This window comes from Oncorhynchus mykiss, chromosome 17, assembly GCF_057628025.1.
Source record: "Oncorhynchus mykiss isolate SJ-2025 chromosome 17, ASM5762802v1, whole genome shotgun sequence".
NCBI classification, from domain to species: Eukaryota; Metazoa; Chordata; class Actinopteri; order Salmoniformes; family Salmonidae; genus Oncorhynchus; species Oncorhynchus mykiss.
In genome coordinates, this window is record NC_143038.1 from 4,582,889 (window position 1) to 4,604,922 (window position 22,034).

Genomic DNA, 22,034 nt, shown 5'->3' on the forward strand with positions numbered 1-22,034 from the left:
TGTGGTGCTTCTTCTGTGGATGATTAGTAGATGGTATATAAGACGTGATCAGGTTATTTAGTATCATTTATTTGATTACAAAATGATTGTCATTCTACTCAGTCAGGACAGCGTGATTTGTCATCCATACATACACACAAAAAAGTATATTTATTTTAAATTATGCTATTTATACAAAATGGGTTAAAACGACCAGGTAGAATGACCTCCCACATTTCCAAGTCCATATCATGTGTGACATGTCACCATTTGAAAGCTTTCACACAATTAACAAAATGTCTTCTCTGAATATCCAACAGCAGGGTGTGTATCTGTGTGGCTACATCTGTGTGTGTGTCGAGGCTGTTACGACACTCAGGTCAGGCTTCCCCCTTGAGCTCTTTGCTTCTTTTCCCACAGTTGCACAACAGCTGTTGGAAAATACCCAAAACATGACGTGTGTGTGTGTCTCTCTATCTGGCGGCCTCTGTCCCTTTAGACTCCACGTACTCCAGAGCCTTGTCCTTGACAGCCTGGATGCTCTCTGGCGTGCCGCTCTTCTTCTCATACTCCAGGTAACGCTTGAAGAAGAACTTGATCCTCTTCACCGCCACACTCAGGTGGATCACACGGTCAAACACAGCCCTGAACACAGGAAACAGGATGTTAGACCAGGTCACATGACAGGAAACTCCATGCTACCAATGACGGTGCTTTCGGAAATTATTCAGACCCCTTGACTATTTTCACATTTTGTTACGTTACAGACTCATTCTAAAGTGAAATAAAAATCCCTCAATCTACACACAATAACCCATAATGACAATGTTTGCAAATTTATAAAATAAAATAAAAAATGAAATATCACATTTACATAAGTATTCAGATTTCATCAAGGATCTCTCTGTACTTTGCTCTGTTTATCTTTCCCTCGATCCTGACTAGTCTCCCAGTCCCTGCCGCTGAAAAACATCCCCACAGCATGATGCTGACACCGCCGTGCTTCACCGAAGGGATGGTGCCAGGTTTCCTCCAGACATACCGCTTGGCATTCAGGCCAAAGAGTTCAGTCTTGGTTTCATCAGACCAGAGAATCTTGTTTTTCATGGTCTGAGAATCATTTATGTGCCTTAAGGCAAACTCAAAGCGGGCCGTCATGTGACTTTTTCCTTCAATGCTGCAGAAATGTTCTGGTACCCTTCTCCATATCTGTGCCTCTACACAATCCTGTCTCTGAGTTCTATGGACAATTCCTTCGACCTCATGGCTTGGTTTTTGCTCTGACATACACTGTCAACTGTGGGACCTTATATAGACAGGTGTGTGCCTTTCCAAATCATGTCCAATCAATTGAATTGACCACAGGTGGACTCCAATCAAGTTGTAGAAACATCTCAAGGATGATCAATGGAAACAGGATGCACCTGAGCTCAATTTCAAGTTACATAGCAAAGGGTCCGAATACTTATGTAAATAAGGTATCTGTTTTTTAGTTTGAATAAATGTACAAAATAAATTCCAAAACCCTGTTTTCGCTTTGTCATGAGGATTTACATTTTTTAAATCCATTTTAGAATAAGGCTGTAACAAAATGTGGAAAAGGTCAAGTGGTCTGAATACCTTCCAAATGCACTGTATATGGTAGTTAGCATATGCCCTTAACACCTAAATTCATGACTAGTTATGTGTTACAAAAGTCACATTTATTTTAATTTGACCTTTTTTTAACTAGGCAAGTCAGTTAAGAACAAATTCTTATTTTCAATGACGGCCTAGGAACAGTGGGTTAACTGCCTTGTTCAGGGGCAGAACGACAGATTTGTACCTTGTCAGCTCGGGGATTCGATCTCGCAACCTTTCGGTTACTAGTCCAACCCTCTAACCGCTAAGCTACCCTGCCGCCCCCAAAGTAATGAATACAAGTTTGTCAGTTGAGGTGGTGAAGAACTTACACTTCCTAAAGTTGATCATATTTAATATTCAAATATTACATGTTTTCGTAAATGAAATATTACCGGGTCAGCCTGGTCCCAGATGTGTTGGTGCTTTATTGCCAACTCCTATGGTCATTGTCATGCCAAACAGACCTGGGATCAGGCTATTCCAACGTCATTTCGTAAACATAACAAAAACCAGTGAGGCGCCGTCGGGCTCACTCACCGGACTTCCTTCTGGGAGCCGTGTTTGACCATGAGGTCTATGAAGACGGACCACAGGTCGGTGCGTTTGGGGTAGCTGGTTAGGATCCTGTCCAACATGGCCTTTCCTCGCTCTACGTCTCCGTAGCGGAACTCCAGCTGGGCAAACTTGGCTATCAGATCCACATCTGAAGAGGACGACGGAGAAGGTGGATGGTTAACATGGAGATACTGTATGTAAGGTGTTAGTACCCTTTTTCACTCTATGACAAAAGGGTACTAACTAAGAGCTGTCAACCTGGACAAATGACTTGGTGAGTAGATCTGTTGAAAGATAAACGGACTGAGTAGAAACAGGACAGGAAAGATTGGCGTAAAGCAATAGGGCCAAAATTCCACAAGATAGCGCTATTTGCCATCTTGTTTATATCAATCCAACCCAGTGTCCAATAGGAGCTAGAGGTCGAATAGGGAATGTGTTGAGGTAAGGGGCTCCCAAAAGGTGTGTATGAGTCCTAAAGGCGATAACAGGGGCCTTACTGTCTTTGTTCGGCAGGCTCTTGATGGCCCTCTGTAGCAGGGCGCTGGCCGCGTCACTCTGACCCTGCTGAAGCAGGAAGGTCCCGTAGCTCAGCCACACAGCCTTCTCCTGACGGAACCGCTTCACCATGGTCTTGTACAGACCTTCCGCCTCCTACACACACAGACACACACACAATTGATGAGAACCTACTCCAAACCGTACCAGTAAAAACAGCGAGCTAGTATGAACATTCAACAGAAGAAAACCTACAAGAAGCTCAGAAAAAAGACACTCCCAATACAACATCTAACGGGCTTTAATACGACAAAGTAAATATGCGAAGTATATCCCTTTTTGTTCATTAAGGAATGTTAGCCGTTGTAATAAATGTTTGTGAGCCCTGGCAGTAAGCTACCTTAGTCTTCTGACACTTGGCGTAGATGTCAGCCAGCTGCTGGTAGACGGGCATGGGTTCACAATACTGCACGGCTCGCTCAAACACCTTCTGAAGACTCTCCTCTGTCCCATACAGGTTCTCCAGGTTCAACAGAGCCACCCACACATTCAGCTTCTCCTGCTCTTCTCTGAGGGAGAATACACACGTGTTATAGAATACATACGTTATATACACCCTTTCCTTCTTTCTCTTTTTCACTTTTTTTTTGTGATACAATTTTTGTAAGAATTATTTGATGACAGACAGGATACAGACATGACACACAATCAACACTATTTTTGCTATATTTCTTTTAAAGGCAGAATGATGGTATTTTATCTATTTGAATAATAAAAGTTGTAAATGTGCTTTATGAGTAGTGCGTGACCCTAGGGTGGCAACACATACATCATCCTAAGTGATTTCAACTGGGTCTTTCTGCATTCTGACCAAAAATATTTATCTACATTTTTTTATAAATCTCTGTATTTCCTGCTCTAACTTGAGATCATTTCCATACTGCCACGTAGGGCTGCACGATACAGGCAAACAATCTAGGCCTTATTTTTAACGAAATGTTGCAACTGCGATTTGACTTGCAATTCAGAGCAAAAACACGGGTGAACTGTTGGAACCATGGAAATAGAATTAGAATAATCATTCTATAGTTGGAATGTAATAGTGGGCACTTTGAATAGTGTTGTTTGACATGACAATGAATGAAAATGCCAGGGAGGAGTTATTGTGACAGGGTAGGAACCAAAGTGTTGACAAGTGTTTCCTTGGGGACCCTATAATCTTTGGCTACATTGAATGTTTTCAGGCAACTTAATTTAGCTAACATATTCATGCTTTGCGTATTCCTCTGATTTAGAAGATACACGTATTATCAGGCTGTATAGCTGATTACGTTTGCTCTGACTCAGTACATTTATTAGCTAGCTAGCCAGCTAACTAGGGATTAGCATTAGCGGTAAATAAGATTAAGGCCCAATTTTTCTAAGAAAAGACAAATTAGCTGTTTGCAGATGTAAGAAACAAAAATGAAGTGTAATTGTAGAACACTAGTGGATTTATATTAAGAAGCAAAGTGAAAACAGCATCATTGTCATCAACATTGTTGCATTCGACCATGCAGACTGAACTCAAGTGTCTCGTGGTCGAGGAACAACAAATGCGCTCCTTGAGTGACGGGGGGTGGGGCTCGGTGTGTGGAAACAGGCATGAAGCGAGAGAGAGAGAGAGCAGAGAGATGGCCCAAGTAGCGAAGTAAACTATAAAAATGGACGTTACACACAGGGTATCACATTTAACAAACCAAACATTCAAATACCGTTTTAGAAGGTCAAGTTAAAAAAACATTTTTTTTTTTTTAAAAGCGGTCCGTGCATCAATACCGGTACATCATAAAATACAGTACACTGCCCAGCCCTAATCAACACATTCATATCCCCCCACGCCAACCCACGCACAGGACCCGCTTTCTTCTTCGTGTTGTCCGGCCCCCAGCCTAGCTGCTCTAGTAGAATCCCCCCCCAGTAGGACTGAGGGTTGCCAGAGCAACAGTGGGGCTGGGCGGGGCAGGTAGACTGCTCTCACACACCAATGACTCAAGCACCTCCAATCGTACAGCCAGAAAGCTGTTGAGGGCCTCCAGGCTGGAGTTGCAGCACTCAGAGAGCGACGACAGCACCAGCACAGGAGAACCCCCCAGAAGTGGATCTAAGGAGCGTGTTATGAACACACACACACACACACCTGTCCCCACCACACAACTAACCTGAAGGAGATAGTCTTCAGAGCCCTCTCAGCCACCGCTCTAGCCTGTTCGATCTGTGTGGCCTGCAGGTGGAAGGCCATGAATTGCAGCCAGAGCAGAGAGCTGTCAGGGGAGCCGAGTAGCAGGCGCTCAAAGCTAGCCGCCGTCTGGGGTCGCAGGCCTGGGTCCATCAGCTCCGTCTCCAGCTTGGTCAGGGCCTTCTCAGCCTCCCGCTTCTCCACCTCCTGCTTATGGTGAGACTTCTTCTGGGGCTAGGTGGACGAGGGGGATGAAAGCAAGGAAAGAAGAAAATAAAGAAAGGATTTAGAGGAGAGTGGCAGCTAAAGATAGATAGAGAAAGGTCATACAAGAACATGAAAACAATACCAGTACTATAAATAATCAAAGGGAGAGGTCAAACAAACACCTCCATGAACATTTGAGGCTGTACAGCCATTCTAACCCCAGCATTACTCCTTACCTTAGTGTTCCCCTCGCCGTACAACCCCAGCATTACTCGTTACCTTTATTGTTCCCCTCGCCGTACAACCCCAGCATTACTCGTTACCTTAGTGTTCCCCTCGCCGTACAACCCCAGCATTACTCGTTACCTTAGTGTTCCCCTCGCCGTCCAACCCCAGCATTACTCGTTACCTTAGTGTTCCCCTCGCCGTCCAACCCCAGCATTACTCGTTACCTTAGTGTTCCCATCGCCGTACAACCCCAGCATTACTCCTTACCTTAGTGTTCCCCTCGCCGTCCAACCCCAGCATTACTCCTTACCTTAGTGTTCCCCTCGCCGTACAACCCCAGCATTACTCGTTACCTTAGTGTTCCCCTCGCCGTACAACCCCAGCATTACTCCTTACCTTAGTGTTCCCCTCGCCGTACAACCCCAGCATTACTCCTTACCTTAGTGTTCCCCTCGCCGTACAACCCCAGCATTACTCCTTACCTTAGTGTTCCCCTCGCCGTCCAACCCCAGCATTACTCCTTACCTTAGTGTTCCCCTCGCCGTACAACCCCAGCATTACTCCTTACCTTAGTGTTCCCCTCGCCGTACAACCTCAGCATTACTCCTTACCTTAGTGTTCCCCTCGCCGTACAACCCCAGCATTACTCCTTACCTTAATGTTCACCTCGCCGTCCTCCCCGTCGCTGGAGTCCTCTCCCCCCAGGGCAGCGGACGCTGGTTTCAGGGCGCTCAGGGCTGCATCCCAGGAGAACCCTCCGGTCACCTGCAGTCTGGCCGGCTGCACTGGGACGGGCTTCTCTACTTCCGCAGGCTCCAACTTATCTTCCTCCTCTTCTTCTCTGAAGTACACCTCCACTCCGCTGTCGCTGTCCTCCACTTTCCCCTTCTTCTTCTTCTTCTTTGAAACATTTTCTGCAGTTCCCTGCGTTAAGACAGAAGATAAGTGATTATATGGATTAGACATTCCAGTCCCCGGTCAAACTGCTAGGGCAACCCAAGTTATACAGTAATCAGTGCTTCCTCTATTCTATGTAGTAGTATTAGTATCAGTGACATCATGGAAGAGGACAGGTTTCCTTTTAAAATAGCTAATTATTTAAAATTGTATTACATGTATTCATTTTTTATAATTAAAAAGCACTCACACATCTCAGTTATATTGTTGCAGGTGTCCTATCACTTTGTTTATTCAAACTAAAAAGGATTTGCTTGTATTTCACCCTCAGTGGGGTCACTAGAAACATCTGGTTTTCAGGGATACATCTCCAACGTAGCTTCCTTTACCTCTGAAAACTGGATGTGGTGACCCCGCTCAGACGCCTGCTACGTTAAATGACCTTGTATTAACAAAAGAGGGACAAATGGACACCTGCTTGCTCTCCGACTCTGTGCGTTTCCTCTTCTTGGTGGCGTCACGCTTCTCCTTGGCCTCTCCTGTCAGGCGCAGGTGCAGCCCCAGGGATTCTGGGAGCACGTCTGGTCTCCCAGTGTCCTCTTGGAGCAGAGACAGATCCACCAGCCCGCTTTCTTTATCGATGCTGCGAGGAACAACACATTCGTGTTAAAAAAAACAAAATGTAGAAACCTAACAACTCCTACACATTGGTGCTCGTGTTTGCTCCATAATAACCCTGTGGGTCACAGACATGTTCAATTAAACAAATAAATCTAGGTTGTTACCCAAAAATATGACTAACAACTTCCTTGTTTTATGGAACACCCCTATTCCGAATGAGATGGTCAGGAAGGGCCGACCTATTCCCCTAGCAGTGGTGGTGGGGTTGTACCAAATTATTGTAGAGAGGGGGGGTCTTACCTGAGGATCTTGGTGGTGAGCAGTGTGGACTGCGGTACTTTCTTGGCATAGTCTTGGTGGCTAGCCAAAAAGTACTTAGTGGCCTTCTGGAACTGGGCCCTGCCCTTTATGGATCTAGACAAACTGTCAAAAACAAAAAGGCAACATTTTCAATTAGCTATATTACCATAGCAACAGCTTTTCTACATTGGGTTTTCAAAATCACAATCGTTCTTCAGGAAAAAGCTGCATGATAATTTAATATCTTCCCAGACCATTGTACATGTATACTAAAGGGACTGTGAATCTGAGATATATTGTCTAAGTATAATACAGAAGTAATGAATACCGTACATGTATTTTCCATTCATAGTTTCATATCTTTCCAGGACATTGTAAAGGTATGTCATTTTTTTTTTTAAATAAAAGGGTTGGTTTCTATAAAGAGATAATGTACTGAGTTACCTAACAAAGACTCCCTGTGCATTGACAGTCCTCACATAACCTCTGACGATCTGTCCCTCTGACAGGTCTTCTAGAGACACAATCTCTGGGTCCTGTACTACCGAGGCCTTCTCTGGGTTCGTCCTGAAAGATCATTCAAATGATTAATTTAGAAAATGCCCTTTTCCAGTGCTCAAAGTGCCTAACATAGATATATGATAGTTAGAACGAAGAGAGAGACATGTATAGGGTTGAATAGGGTGTCGTTATTGCTTTGGGAGTCATTTCCTAATACACTTGAACTCTAATTCATTTTGGGGAATCGTACCTCGAAGAGCGGAGGGACAACTGCCAATTGCTCGTCGCCTCTCCTACAATGCAGCACCTAGAATGAGAGCACAAAAACATTAACATTAGTATGACCTTGAAATAACTTGAATTACATAAATAAAAAGACCAGCTTTAGAGAGTTAACACTCCAAAACCATTTTTAACTTGACTAACCTTTAGACTGGTCCAGTTAGCCTTTAACCCGGGTTTAAAGTGTGCCACTGACCTGACCAGCTGGTCCAGTTAGCCTTTAACCCGGGTTTAAAGTGTGCCACTGACCTGACCAGCTGGTCCAGTTAGCCTTTAACCCGGGTTTAAAGTGTGCCACTGACCTGACCAGCTGGTCCAGTTAGCCTTTAACCCAGGTTTAAAAAGTGTGCCACTGACCTGACCAGCTGGTCCAGTTAGCCTTTAACCCAGGTTTAAAAAGTGTGCCACTGACCTGACCAGCTGGTCCAGTTAGCCTTTAACCCAGGTTTAAAAAGTGTGCCACTGACCTGACCAGCTGGTCCTTGCTGTACCGCTCCAGAGGTTTTGGCTTATATTTGTCGGCTAGGTCCTCCATGGCAACCGTTCCCATGGCGCTGAACGGCAGCTTCACCAGCAGACCCAGGACTGGATCTAGCTTCTGCACCAACCCCATGATTACATGGCCCTTCTCCAACTTGTGTACACCTGACAGCGATTGACAACCAACACTACGAGTGAGTAAATGCAACCACAACATAGCGAGAGAGCTGTATATGGTGAGTCGACATGTCTGTATTGATGGTTCAAAGGTTAAAAGTTGGTTATGCGTTGATATTTCTGCATTGGTGGTTAGAAGGGCCTATTTTCAATGTACTGATGTTTAGAAGGTTCTATGTAATATTAAATGTACTATTGATGGTTGGAAGGGTCTTATATTCACTGTATTGGCGGTCAGAAGAGGGTTGTGTTTCTTGTGTTTATTTTGTGTCCTCACCATTGAGGGACAATGAGAGGCGTGAGGGCTTGGAGGAGCTGACTCTCACCACCTTAGCACTGACCGCCTGGCCCAGCTTGAACAGCTTCTCTGGGTGTTTGGCACCCTGAATAAGTACAATTAAAAATGATTTTAGTGAACCTATTAGGGTGAACACAGATCCATACAGTATAAGGGACATCACCATCTTCATTTTACCGTTTCACAAAAATGTCTTGAGGTCTTTGAGGGAATTCCCCATAGAATTAATGAGAAAAACATTGAGTTAAGTGTATATAAAACATACTTCAGGGTCAGAGGTCATGGCCAGTTGTTCAACAGTTCCAGTTACTGAGGGACCAGTAGTCACTTCTAGACACTTCCTCTTTGGAAAGTACTGAGGAAGAAATACACATTTAACACAACTAGTACTACTACTAAACATGTTTCACACATTCTGTATAACAAGTCACTTAACATTTGTTCAAACTCACCTTTGACACAAAGCAAATGACGTCGTCGCCGACCTGATAACGCTTCAGCTTCTCTTTGGTCTTGACTGGCTTAACATCTGCGTCTTCTTTCAGGTTCCTGTGACCAGAGAGGGAAAGAGTATCTAACAAGAAACCAAAAAGGCACTATAATAACAGAATACGTTCTTCTAAATGTTCAGAACATTTACCTGGGAAGAAGTGTGAGTTCAGGCATGGAGTACGTGAAGTTGGGATGGGAGAATGGCAAGAACCTAAAATAAAAAAGACAATATATATTTGCAACTAAAATAACGCAGATATTTCAAACAGAATACCTGTAATTCAGAAATATCCTTCAAATTATCAAACTATATAACAAAATGTGGCTACTTAAAATCTGTTACTATATTGTTATCCTTACCTGTGACTGTTGCCCTCCCGTCCTCCGATGACCCGGGCTGTGACCTCACTTCCTATCTTGAGGAGGGACGTGGGGAACGTTCCCACGCACACCACTTCCTGTATCTCGGACACGTGCACGCACCCCGTGCTCCCGTCCTCTAGCGTCACCAGCACACACGTAGGCTTCACTGTCTTCACCTTCCCCTTGACCACGTCGCCGTAGCGATACGTGCCCTTTGACCCCTTGGAGACGGAGATTAATCTTTTGCTTATGGGCGGGGCGAGTTCCCAGGACACTAGGGGGAGCCCTCCTAGTTCCTCGCAGCTGGATTTGGTGACGGTGATCGTCAGGGTTTTACCGGCGGTCAGTTTCTCAGAGTCAAAGCGGAACGTTTCGTTGGGGTGATTGGTGGTTTGGATGACCGTCAGTTGGGCCGTGTCGCCCAATGAGATGACGGCAAAGTCGCGGTCGGCGTGATGCACAGTGGCAGTGTGTGTGGACCCTGCCTCCACCTATAAGGACACAGGTCATGAACTATCAAGATTTGAAGGCTTTTCAAAGTGGAAAAGATTGTCTAGTCCATAAGGGTGCAGGGAGTTTCAACTTGAGGGATAATACAGATCTATTGCATTGAATAGTTGCTCATTTAATGATTTTTTTAAAACCAAATGAACCACTATTGACTTCTCAGCCACCCAACCACTCATAAAGAAGCTTCATGTAGTCCCAAATGAAACTAGCTATAGTAGAGCAGTGTTCCAAACGCACTATATAGGAACTAGGGTGTCACTTGAGATGCAGCCAAGTACTCACCGCTTTCCTCTTGCCGGTCAGTTTAGCCAAGAGGGACACGTAGACTTCAAAGGTCACGAGGTCAACGTGGAGGATTACCGGCATGCACTCCTGTCCCGTCGCCAACTTACCTGAAACATTACACACATTTACTTTACATTATAACTATGATGTAACAGTCAAAACATTCCCCGAGTGTCACACTCAAAAGATTCCTCGTGTTGTGTCTGGTAGAAGTTCCACTGGGTACACGGTCAATTCCATGTAAATTCAGTCAATGCAGGAGTTACAAATTGTAATTTCAATTCACTTCCTGAATTGAAAGAGAATTGAGCCCGACCCTGATTGGACATATAGTGAATATTCACCCGGCGCATGGTCCTTGGTGGCCAGTACGGTGGCTGCGCTGAGTTCGTCTGACTTGAAGGTGACACTCCCGTCCTCCCTCACCTCGTCTACGCTCATCTTCATCCTCTGGCCTATGGTCACCGCAGACAGCTGCTTGAGTAGGTCAGAGTCACCTGTCAGAGACAGAGGGAGGAGAGAGGAGGAACAAGAGAAAAGCGGGAGTTAAAGGTAACTCTTAGCATAATCATTTTGATCAATTTAAATGTATTGGAATAGCACTTTTAAACCTACAAGGAAACGGGAACTTAGCAAACGGAAGAAAACTCATATTTCCTAGAACAGTTGACAACAACGTTACAACTCCACCCACGTACCTCTGCTGGCCATCATCTCCATCACCTCCTTCCTCTCCTGCAGGCCTCGGATCAGCCTGGCCTGGCCGTCTCTCTCAGGGGAGGGGACCTCTGACACCTTGAGACTGACCAGGAACCTGCGCTTCTCCTCATCCAAGTTGGTCACCTTGGCAAACACCGTATGGCCCAGCTGGAAGTGAGATGTCGTGTCACTGACGAACTTGTCACTCATGGCCTAGAGGAGAAAGAGTATGTCAATTTCAATTATTCTATAGTAATGGCTTTTAGACAATGTTATTGATGATTTGAAGAAGAAAGGAGAGGTGAGCTGCACATTTTCAACAAACTGCATAATATATTCTTAGCTAACTCCCATTGACCCCTACTAACTCCCATTGACCCCTACTAACTCCCATTGACCCCTACTAACTCCCATTGACCCCTACTAACTCCCATTGACCCCTACTAACTCCCATTGACCCCTACTAACTCTTAATAAATTCCAATTTACTCCAATTGAGTTAGTGGGAGTAAATTGGAATTTACTAAGAGTTAGTAGGGGTCACTAGTAACTCCTTTCCTACCAACTCACCGCTTTAGGGGCCAGGCCAACCAGACCATAGGGGAACTCCACAAACACTCCGTAGGGCATAATGTTCTTGACCCAGCCAATCAGCTGCACCCCAACTGCGATGTCAGAGAACTCCTTAGCCACCACGCCCCCCTCCTCCAGGAATGACTTCAGAGTGGGCTTTTTAGTCAGGGTCTTGAGAGAGGCAGGGTTAAGGGAAAGAGGTACTGTGTAGTCGTACTACAGTAAAAAGTGGTTACGATGTCCTTTAGTAAGAGGTAGTCATTTCCTTGGTATAGCCACTACATTCTAAACACAACCACGACAGCCAGCCACAATGGTGAGACGAACACAACATTCAGCCACACCGATGAGCGTTCTGTTATGTTTTGGGCTATGTGTCTGAAATCAATGTGTGAAGGTAAGTAAGCGATCTGAAGTTCAAAAGTATGAAAAGGATACAATATTCGGTTTCTTCTCGCTGAGGCAGACAATGTTGGAGATGATGTCACCCTCTTGCAGCCCCTCCCACAGCAGTAGACAGTTGGACACGTGGTCGGAGAGGTGCATCATGGGTAGCAAGGCGGTGGTCTCCTCTGGGAGAATGGACACCTCCAGACCGGTAAGGACTTTACTCACCACCTTAACCTCCACTTTCTAAAACAATAAAAAAGACAAAAAACAGAAAGCAAAGAACAGTCTAGAATCCAAGCCAACAACCGAGATGAACCTAACACGTTTAACAACTGCATAGAACATGCAACTATATAAAAGAGAGACCATCTTTTGTTTTTTATTATTCAGAAATGATTATATGTGTTAACAATATGAAAGGATGTGCTGCCATTTTCTTACCTTCCCAACCTCAAAGTCAAACTTGGGTTTAGACGGTCCCTCAGTGTCTCCTCCTGCCACTGCCTTGAAGGAAAGAAGGAGCTTCTCCTTCTCCACGTCACAGTTCAGCACTTTAGCCTTCACCACCTGAACATAACAGAGAACCAAGGTAGCCGTTAAGACTGCGTTTAGAAAGGCAGCCCAATTCTGATTTTTTTTATTACAATAATTGGTATTTTGACAATTAACATCAGACCTTTTCACATCAGATCTTTTTCAGATGTGATTGGTCAAAAGACCAATTAATGAAAAAGAGATCCGAATTGGGCTGTCAGTCTAAACTAAGACTTCCCTGTTTTGATACAGAAGTTTAAAACAGAACCTTTTCTGACACCGGCAAGACAAACTGGTGGAAGAACTTCAGTTAAACTTTTGTGTCAAAGTTCAATAACTATCAGTAGGCTACTTCAAAGTTATTCAAGAGGACAATTAGCCTATATCGCAAGAAGAACACAGAAAAACAACAGCAAATCTACAACGCATAAGAATGATCAAGATACAGAAAAGTTCCAGGCAGCCATTTTGTTTCCCCTCACCTGTCCGACGTAGAACATGTTCTCAGGAACTACCACTGGCTCCGTGCTGAGCTCGTTGGGGGGCACCAGCCCCTTGACGTCGCCATAGAAACGGACGATGCAGCCAAAGTCCTTGACACAGACGATGAACCCGTGGGAGACGCGACCGCGGCGGGCATCTTCGTAGGTCAGGAATGGGGGGAGGGAGGAATCTATCAGGGCCTTTTTCCTGGTTAGGGTCAGCTTCTTCTCCTGTGGGTCCACTGACAACACCTGAGACAGAGGGATGGAGGGAAACAGTTTTAAAAACTAAGAGATTAAACAGCAAACCAGACAAGCAAGCACAGAGTACGTTAAAACCTCTTAACTTCTTTGGGACTGGGGGGCAGTATTGAGTAGCTTGGATAAAAAGGTGCCCAGAGTAAACTGCCTGCTACTCAGGCCCAAAAGCTAGAATATGCATATAATTAGTAGATTTGGAAAGAAAACACTGAAGTTTCTAAAACTGTTCGAATGATGTCGGAGTATAACAGAACTCATATGGCAGGCAAAAACCTGAGAAAAAAATCCAACCGGGGAGTGGGAAATCTGACATTTGGAGTTTTTCAAGTCATAGCCCACAGTGTCTATGGGGTCATATTGCACTTCCTAAGGCTTCCACTAGATGTCAACAGTCTTCAGAACCTTGTTTGAGGATTCTACTGTGAGGGGGAGAGAAAGAGAGCGGTTTCAATCAGGTGTCTGGCAGAGTGCCACGAGCTGATCACACGTGCTCCTGTGAGAGGTAGCTGCGTTCCATTGCATTTCTAAAGACAAAGGAATTCTCCGGTTGGAACATTATTGAAGATTTATGTTAAAAACATCCTAAAGATTGATTCTATACATTCTTGACATGTTTCTACGAACTGTAATATAACTTTTTAAATATTTAGTCGGAACAAGTGATTGTGCATTATGCATTTGGATTACTGGGCTAAACACGCAAACAAAAAGGAGGTATTTGGACATAAATTATGGACTTGATCGAACAAAAAAACATTTATTGTGGAACTGGGATTCCTGGGAGTGCATTCCGATGAAGATCATCAAAGGTAAGTGAATATTTATAACGCTATTTCTGACTTTTCTGACACCTCGCCTTCTTTGGAAAATGGCTGGATGTTTTTCTGCAACTAGCGCTGACCTAAATCGCAAGGTGTGCTTTCACCGTAAAGCCATTTTGAAATCTGACACAGCGGTTGCATTAAGGAGAAGTTTATCTATATTTCCATGTTTTAACACGTGTATCTTTTATCAGTGTTTATTATGAGTATTTCTGTAATTTGATGTGGCTCTCTGCACTTTCACCGGATGTTTGTTTGAGACAATGAATTTCTGAACACACCAATTTCAAATGAGGTTTTTGGACAAAGATGAACTTTATCGAACAAAATAGACATTTATTGTGTAACATGAAGTCCTGGGAGTGCCATCTGATGAAGATCAAAGGTTAGTGATTCATTTAATCGTATTTCTGATTTTTGTGAGCCCTCTCCTTGGCTGGAATATGGCTGTATGGTTCTGTGACTAGGTGCTGACCTAACATAATCGTTTGGTGTGCTTTCGCCGTAAAGCCTATTTGAAATCGGACACTGTGGCTGGATTTACAAGACGTTTATCTTTAAAATGGTGTAAAATACTTGTATGTTTGAGGAATTTTAATTATGGGATTTCTTTTGTTTTGAATTTGGCGTCCTGCAATTTCACTGGCTGTTGGCGAGGTGGAACACTACAGTCCCACATATCCCAGAGAAGTTAAGGATCTCTACAGATCGGTGTTCCACCCACGGGACGGTTGAGCTAATGTGCACTAATGCGATTAGCATGAGGTTGTAAGTAACAAGACCATTTCCCAGAACATAGACATATCAGATATTGGCAGAAAGCTTAAATTCTTGTTACTCTAACTGCACTGTCCAATTTACAGTAGCTGTTACAGTGAAAGATACCATACTATCGTTTGAGGAGCGTGCACAGTTATGAACTTAAAAAGTTATTAATCAACCAATTAGGCACATTTGGGCAGTATTGACAATTTTGAACAGAAATACAAATGTTTCATTGGATCAATCTAAAACTTTGCACATTCACTGCTGCTACCTAGTGGCCAAAATTTTAATTGCGCCTGGGCTGGAATAATACATTATGACCTCTCTCTCGCACTTCAAAGACGATGGTACAAAACGCATGTTTTTTTCTTTGTATTATCTTTTACCAGATCTAATGTGTCATATTCTCCTACATTAATTTAACATTTTCACAAACTTCAACGTGTTCCCTTTCAAATGGTATGAATAATATGTATATTCTTGCTTCAGGTCTTGAGCTACAGGCAGTTAGATTTGGGTATGTAATTTTAGGCAAAAATTGAAAAAAAAGGGTCAGATCCCTACAAGACACTTATTAGGTAGATTAACCTACACCTAATATTTGCTAAAGAGAATTATGAGTAGGTGTTTCATCAATGATTGGTTCCCCAAGGTTAAAGGTCACCACAGTTGACCCTTTCTAAAAGGTGAGTGGTTACATAGTACTACTGACCCTGCACTTGATGGGCATGCCCACTGTGTACTTCTTCTCTGGGTTCTTGAGGATGATGTCAGAGAGGTGTGTCCATGGAACCAGGCCTCTGATGTAGTCGGTCACCTTCACCATCATGCCATGGCTCTGGAGGGACGTCACCATGCCCTGGGAGAGAGGGAGGACAAACTGGGTTAAACACATGCCACTAGCAATGCACAATTTACTGTTGGAAGGTTCCTGGAATCAAGAGCAAATCATCCAGAATCCCCCAACCTGGATTTCTAGAAAACCCAGGAAAGTTACCAGATTTTTGCCACCCTACGCACACAATCACAATGACGCTTTAATGGGCTAATTTTGTATCTTTTTTTGAAGACCTTTCAGGTGTTGTGTGAGAGAGACAAACTAAAAATATAAAATATCTTACCTGAACAATCTGTCCAGGTTGGATGTCATGGTATCTTCTGAAGAACGGGGCATCAACGATGCTCCTATATGAGAGACAGCAAGGTTACAAGCTGGAACAAACAGACGTCCTTTACAAGCTGGAACAAACAGACGTCCTTTACAAGCTGGAACAAACAGACGTCCTTTACAAGCTGGAACAAACATACGTCCTTTACAAGCTGGAACAAACATACAGATTATTATATGGGACAATATACAAAACGTTTGAGAAAGATTGTTTGAAAATACAATTTTATTTAATTCAAGTATTTATTGGTTCCCCTAATTTTGATAGAAAATATTGAAATATAATGAATTGATGGTTAAGTGTCAATGTCAATCATTTGATTTTGGGTGAGAGGGTGGGGTTGTGAGAAATCTGGCCAAGAAAATGAAAACATTTGAATACCACTGCACTACAGGATCCCCATCCACACACACACCACACTTACTGACGCAGGCTGACCAGGTGCACCTGCTCCATGGGGCTGAAGTCCATGATCCTACAGGTGTGTTCAGGCTTGGCCATGACACGGTTCAGGTTGAACGCCTCCATGGGCTCCTTCATGTGGTTCCTCTGGAGACAGGAGAAACGGACGGATCAAATCAAACCACTGCCACTAGGCCAGTCACAGACCACATTAGTCCACTTTCACTGGGCCAGGTCAAAGCAGCCATGGGTTTGAGGTTTTGTATTGTTTTTAATGTTGGCTTGTCACATGATCCAAGGGGCATGGGCTCACCATTATGTTCTCACCATGGCCGAAGAACTTCCTCTTACAAAACACATCACAATATTCTCTACAACACTGTCTTTGTCCTATAGTGGCTGATTCTTAGCATTTTGGCAGTAGTAAGGTGCTCTACCAGGTCTACAAAGAGGGGCTTGGCTATAGTTAGTATGGTACACCAACAATATGGTCTACCAACAATAGGAACTAACATGTACGAAGACCCGAGTTGGTACTTAAACTCACAAGACAACGCATGTATGGTCTAAGAACACGGACTCACATGTACAAACACCACAGTCTGGTCAGGCAGCTCCAGCATGGCTCCAGACAGGTGATGGAGAGCGGTCATCTTGCAGCCATGCGCCACCTCCCCTATCCTCTCAGTGGCCACCAGGTCCACGTAGCCCCCTGGCTGCAGCAGGTGGCTGCGCAGGGACAGGCCCACCAGCCGGGTGGACGGCTCCACATAAAGGATGCAGGCCTTCACCTGGGAGAGAAAGGGGTAAGAGGTCAAAGGTCAACTGAATGTAATGTCTAAATTAGATTACAGTCATAATCGGCCAATTTGAAATTCTCGTGAATATCTTGGTTTTTGTTTTGTTATTTGAGGTAGAAATAAGTACAACTCTTGCATCTAGCCTAATAGACTGTAAATTCTTACGCTGTCTCCCTCGTTGAATGTGGAGGCCTGTTCTGGTTCCAGGTGCATAAAGTCCACCAGGCCGGTGAAGGAGGAGAGGAACTCCAGAATCAGACCACGTGGGGTCACCTAGAACCACAGGGTCAACCACAATGAAACAGGACATCAACATATTATTGACTTTATAAAAAAGAGATATACAAAATTGCAAGTTCTCTAGTTGCTATCAATATTACAAAAAGTTTATATGTCAAGCAACAAGAGACATTTGCCAACAATACTAAACCACGAAACGGTGTAATTGTTCATTTATAATCATAGGTGTAAGCCAACACTTCTCTGTGCTTAGACTTAGACTACTAATATGTAGAAGATTGTTATTGGAATACAAGAGTACTCAGTCAATGTACCTTTTTGATCTGGGCCTTGACCAGTAGGCCAGGCAGCAGGTTGGTAAGGGTCCAGCCGTGCGCGGTATCTGCAACGGCCTGGGCCACCGCCGTGGGGCTGGTGGACAGACGGACCACATGCCCATCGTTCTTCACCTCCTCCAACAGAGAAGTCACATACTGGCCCACCTTCAGCTCTGCGAACACCAGGGTTGTTGTGTTCGTTAGGCATCAAAAGGAAGAAAACAGACTGAAACAGGAAGGGGCTACCGGGACTTGTCCCACAAGAAATACTCATTTATATTTTCTGTTGCAAAACATTTAAAACGTTTTCAATTGCGAGCCACAATGAACATGACCCAGAAAAGTCACATTCAACACAGTTAATAACACATTAGTCATTTTGACGTCTACAGAGTACATTGAAGAAATGTATCAGACTCCTGGAGAAACTAACAGCGTGACATTGAATGGAAAGCGTACTATATTTGATGTGAAAGGGGACTCTTTAGATACCTTTCGGACTATTCGTTTTGTCTTTGGCTGCCTGCTTGGGCAGGAAGGCCTTGGTTCCCTTGATGCCGAGGTCAACCAGGTAGCCGTGATCCTCAATACTCTCCACACAACCACTCAGGATCTGAAACAAAAAACGTGACACATCCGTCTAAGCCTAAAGCATGACCTCAAATCATAAACAGGATATCACAACTTTTCTTTATTTTTCTAGCTCTTCTTAGACAAATGCCTCTATGTCTTCAACTGAAGAGACACTGCTCTGGGGAACTGAACCCAGAGACACAAAACATGACCCTGACTCAGTGACCCTCCCGAGACAGACTGTGCCCCGTTCCGACTCGTCATCGTATCATCACTGAAGAGGAGATCCCGGGCCCGGAGCCTGTTTTTAATTTGTACTATATCACGTATACTGTAGGTGTTGACTCACCAAGCCAGCCTTCAGAAAGCCAGTACTCAAGCCCTTGTTGACCTCTTTGGGTTTGATTGACAGCTGAATGCTGACCGATCCTCCTTTGGCAGTGTCCAACCTGGCTACCACACACCTGACCAGCATGCCCGGGGAGAAGAGACTGTGGAGAGAGAAGATCTCCTGGAGAGAAAGAGCAAAGTGGATCCATTAGGATGTGTTGTTCACACCTCATTCATACGGTATCAGGAATTGTCTTCTGAACTCCGTGAGGTCGGGAGCCCCACGGTGCACCAAGCAAAAAAAAAAATAATTAAAGCTGTATACGGTTTTTAAAAACTCAGAGCACAGTTCTTCTAAATAGACTACAGTTAATAAAGTCTTTGTATTCTGATCGAGGAGTTTTGATCATGCAACTACGCCACATTTAAACATGGTCTACCGTGTCCGGATTCCCTTCCCCGCACTATATTCAAATGTCAGTAAGCATTCTGCAAAACGGTGGCATAGGCAAAAGATGATAATAGCACAAGAACTTGATGGCAGTAGCAAAACACTGTAACTAGTCTACTAGCCCCTGTAGCTAGCCAGCAAGCTCGGAAAGCTAAAGGGGTTAGCATAACCGTCTCTAGAACTCTAGCCAAACACAATTGTGTTTTTCTAAAAATTTGCCAGCTGGGTTGCATTTATGAAGCCAGCAAACACGATCCTCACAATGCGTCCCTGAGGTGATCAGCCGTATATGAACCCAGTGCGACTTTTGTGCGCCTAGAACTGTCTTTTAAGTGATTATCGTATTCGGATAGCAGAAGTAGCATCTATGTGTCAAGTGTAGACATGCCCTTAGAACTGCCTTATTAGACATCTCAGAAACTAGTGCATAGCCTTTTACCTATATAAGACAGAACAATCCCCTCGGTAGGAGTTACATTAAATGTGTTACCTCTGAAGAAGCAGAGTCCAGGTGGTCACTCAGTATCTTGGTGTACGAGTCCGAGATATTGGAAATGTTCAGGTATCCCAAAAGGCCGCTGGGCAGGTTAATCGTCACCTCAAAATCGGCCACCTCCTTCACACAGCCCAGCAGTAGGGTACCCACCTTCAGGCTCTGGGGGTAAAAAAAAACAGGATTGTGTTCATTAGTAATCAAACAGAAGTAAATGTACTGAAACAGAGGGACTCCCTGGACTTGTCCAATAAGAAACGCTTTTTTACCCCTTTCCCCGTTACACAACCTTGAAAAAAAAATTTGCAACGTTGTGCCCTTATGAGCATGACCCAGGTTCAGCTCACATTCAATGGGTGTGCAAAGGAAATGAGATGGCAGAGAAATATAAAATGTTAAAAAGTATGTTGTTGATTAAACTTACTTTTAACTGTAGGATATCTACAGAGGTTGTTGTATTGAGCTTCAGCGCCTCCTCTTTGCTCGTCCTTTGCCTCTTCGCTTTCTTCAAGGCATCCCCTTTCTGTCCCTTCCTTTTCTTGGATTCCTCTGCTGTATGTGTCTGAAAGAGTCAACCACAATAGTATCTTAACTGACGGACAGAATACTGTTTGAGATGCACATTTGAGCTTAGCTCTGGTCCAGAGTGTCAGTCGGCTGCACCGTCGCCAGAGTGTCAGTCGGCTGCACCGTCGCCAGAGTGTCAGTCGGCTGCACCGTCGCCAGAGTGTCAGTCGGCTGCACCGTCGCCAGAGTGTCAGTCGGCTGCACCGTCGCCAGAGTGTCAGTCGGCTGCACTGTCGCAAACTAATCTCTGGACCAGAGCTAATTTGAGTTAAAACAACAATAAGGCTCGTATATCACCTTGATGATTGACAAGACTCGTGTTTTTACCTCGAACAGATTGTCCACTTCTGTATGCCTTCTCACAGGTTCTGCTTTACTTTCAGTGGTCTGCTTGGTTTTACCTCCGCGAGGGAAGTCCTCCTCCGTTGCTGCCATGGTTGTTTACTGATTTAAAGGTCTACAGAGACAAATGACACAGTGAATGTTATCAATCAGAGAGGAAAGGGGGTGATAAGGGCTCTTTTAGAACACATGCCAGTGGTGGAAATAGCACACCATTTTCATACTTGAGTAAAAGTAAAGATACCTTTAAAGAAATTGACTCAAGTAAAAGTAAGTCACCCTGTAAAATACGACTTGAGTAAAAGTCTAAAAGTATTGGGTGTTAAATGTACTTAAGTATCAAAATTAGAAGTATAAATAATTTAAAATAGCTTATATTAAGTAAATCAGACGACACAGTGTTCTTGTTTTTATTAGGATAGCCATGGGCACAGTTCAACACTCTGGCATAATTTACAAACGAAGCATTTGTGTTTAGTGAGTCTGCCAGATCTGAGGCAGTAGGGGTGACCAGGGATGTTCTCTTGATAAGTGCGCGAATTGGACAATTGTCCTGTCTTGCTATGCATTCAAAATGTAATTTGTACTTTTGGGTGTCAGGGAAATGTATGGAGTAAAACGTACGTTGTTTTCTTTAGAAAAGTAGTCAAAAATATGAATACTAAAGTCAAGTACAGATACCCAAAAAAACGACTTAAAGTGGTACTTAAAAGTATTTTTACACCACTGCACATGTCAAGCAATGTATGATTGTACAGTTTCATATATCTACTATTTCTAATACAACTATGATAAAACTTTTGATTGTGAACACTTTGGCATTGCTACATGCGCATTGAGAGTATTATTTACCTTCTGCTTCACAAAATATTTAACTAGAATCTCGATGGCTTGTTAGCTAGCTACATCCCCACTAGCACATCCCAAACACATCAGCAACATTGCTAACGTTAGCTAGTAAGCTACAGTCCATTAGCATGCAAGCTATACGTATCAAACAATCGGTTAAAACACAAAAATACAACAATCAAAACGTGCCAACATTTGCCTCGATTGTACATGTTTATAAAAATGTAACATCCACCAGCAAACTCTACCTTTTTCTTTTAAATATCCAGTTCAGAAGTTGGTATGCAAGCTCACATGTGTGGATCAGAAGCACGCAATGTTTTCAAACCGGAAACGGTCTTGAGTAGGTGTTTCCCTAAGTGTCCATTCACGTCCATCTTTCGAGTGATTGACGTTTCAACAAACCTGTCACTGTTGAATTTTACTTGAAAAAGGCGGGGTTATTAATTGACTGGCGTTAGC

The 22,034-nt window shown here is 43.8% G+C and overlaps 1 protein-coding gene and 2 non-coding genes across 3 annotated transcripts; all 3 read right to left on the minus strand.

The window, feature by feature from the left end:
* Positions 1-48: 48 nt before the first annotated feature.
* LOC110493472 (protein RRP5 homolog) lies at positions 49-22,031 on the minus strand. The gene is made up of 35 exons (XM_090204559.1): positions 21,821-22,031; positions 20,709-20,838; positions 20,239-20,376; positions 19,812-19,976; positions 18,890-19,051; positions 18,460-18,580; positions 17,965-18,140; positions 17,576-17,683; positions 17,195-17,401; positions 16,633-16,757; positions 16,161-16,224; positions 15,752-15,898; positions 13,193-13,444; positions 12,618-12,743; positions 12,225-12,419; positions 11,784-11,957; positions 11,213-11,426; positions 10,859-11,011; positions 10,512-10,621; positions 9,717-10,210; positions 9,505-9,567; positions 9,317-9,413; positions 9,130-9,219; positions 8,844-8,949; positions 8,377-8,554; positions 7,878-7,934; positions 7,571-7,693; positions 7,127-7,249; positions 6,680-6,848; positions 5,963-6,232; positions 4,857-5,107; positions 3,056-3,224; positions 2,658-2,811; positions 2,140-2,305; positions 49-624 (listed from the first exon to the last, which is right to left on the minus strand). Exons 2-35 carry the CDS (start codon positions 20,814-20,816, stop codon positions 453-455), a joined length of 5,427 nt encoding a protein of 1,808 aa, XP_090060685.1. The 5' UTR covers positions 20,817-20,838; positions 21,821-22,031; the 3' UTR covers positions 49-452.
* LOC118940679 (small nucleolar RNA SNORA53) lies at positions 4,570-4,812 on the minus strand. Its single transcript, XR_005037265.2, has one exon. It is a non-coding gene; the product is annotated as a small nucleolar RNA SNORA53 (small nucleolar RNA).
* On the minus strand, positions 18,672-18,820 carry LOC118940660 (small nucleolar RNA SNORD15). The gene has a single exon (XR_005037246.1). It is a non-coding gene; the product is annotated as a small nucleolar RNA SNORD15 (small nucleolar RNA).
* Positions 22,032-22,034: the final 3 nt, after the last annotated feature.

Excerpts from the sequence above, each read along its gene's own strand:
- LOC110493472 (XM_090204559.1), bottom strand. The coding sequence starts at position 20,816 with ATGGCAGCAACGGAGGAGGACTTCCCTCGCGGAGGTAAAACCAAGCAG. Across the intron at positions 19,052-19,811 it reads TGGACTCTGCTTCTTCAGAG|GAGATCTTCTCTCTCCACAG; the intron begins GTAACACATTTA and ends CTTTCTCTCCAG. Across the intron at positions 11,427-11,783 it reads TTGGCCTGGCCCCTAAAGCG|GCCATGAGTGACAAGTTCGT; the intron begins GTGAGTTGGTAG and ends TTTCTCCTCTAG.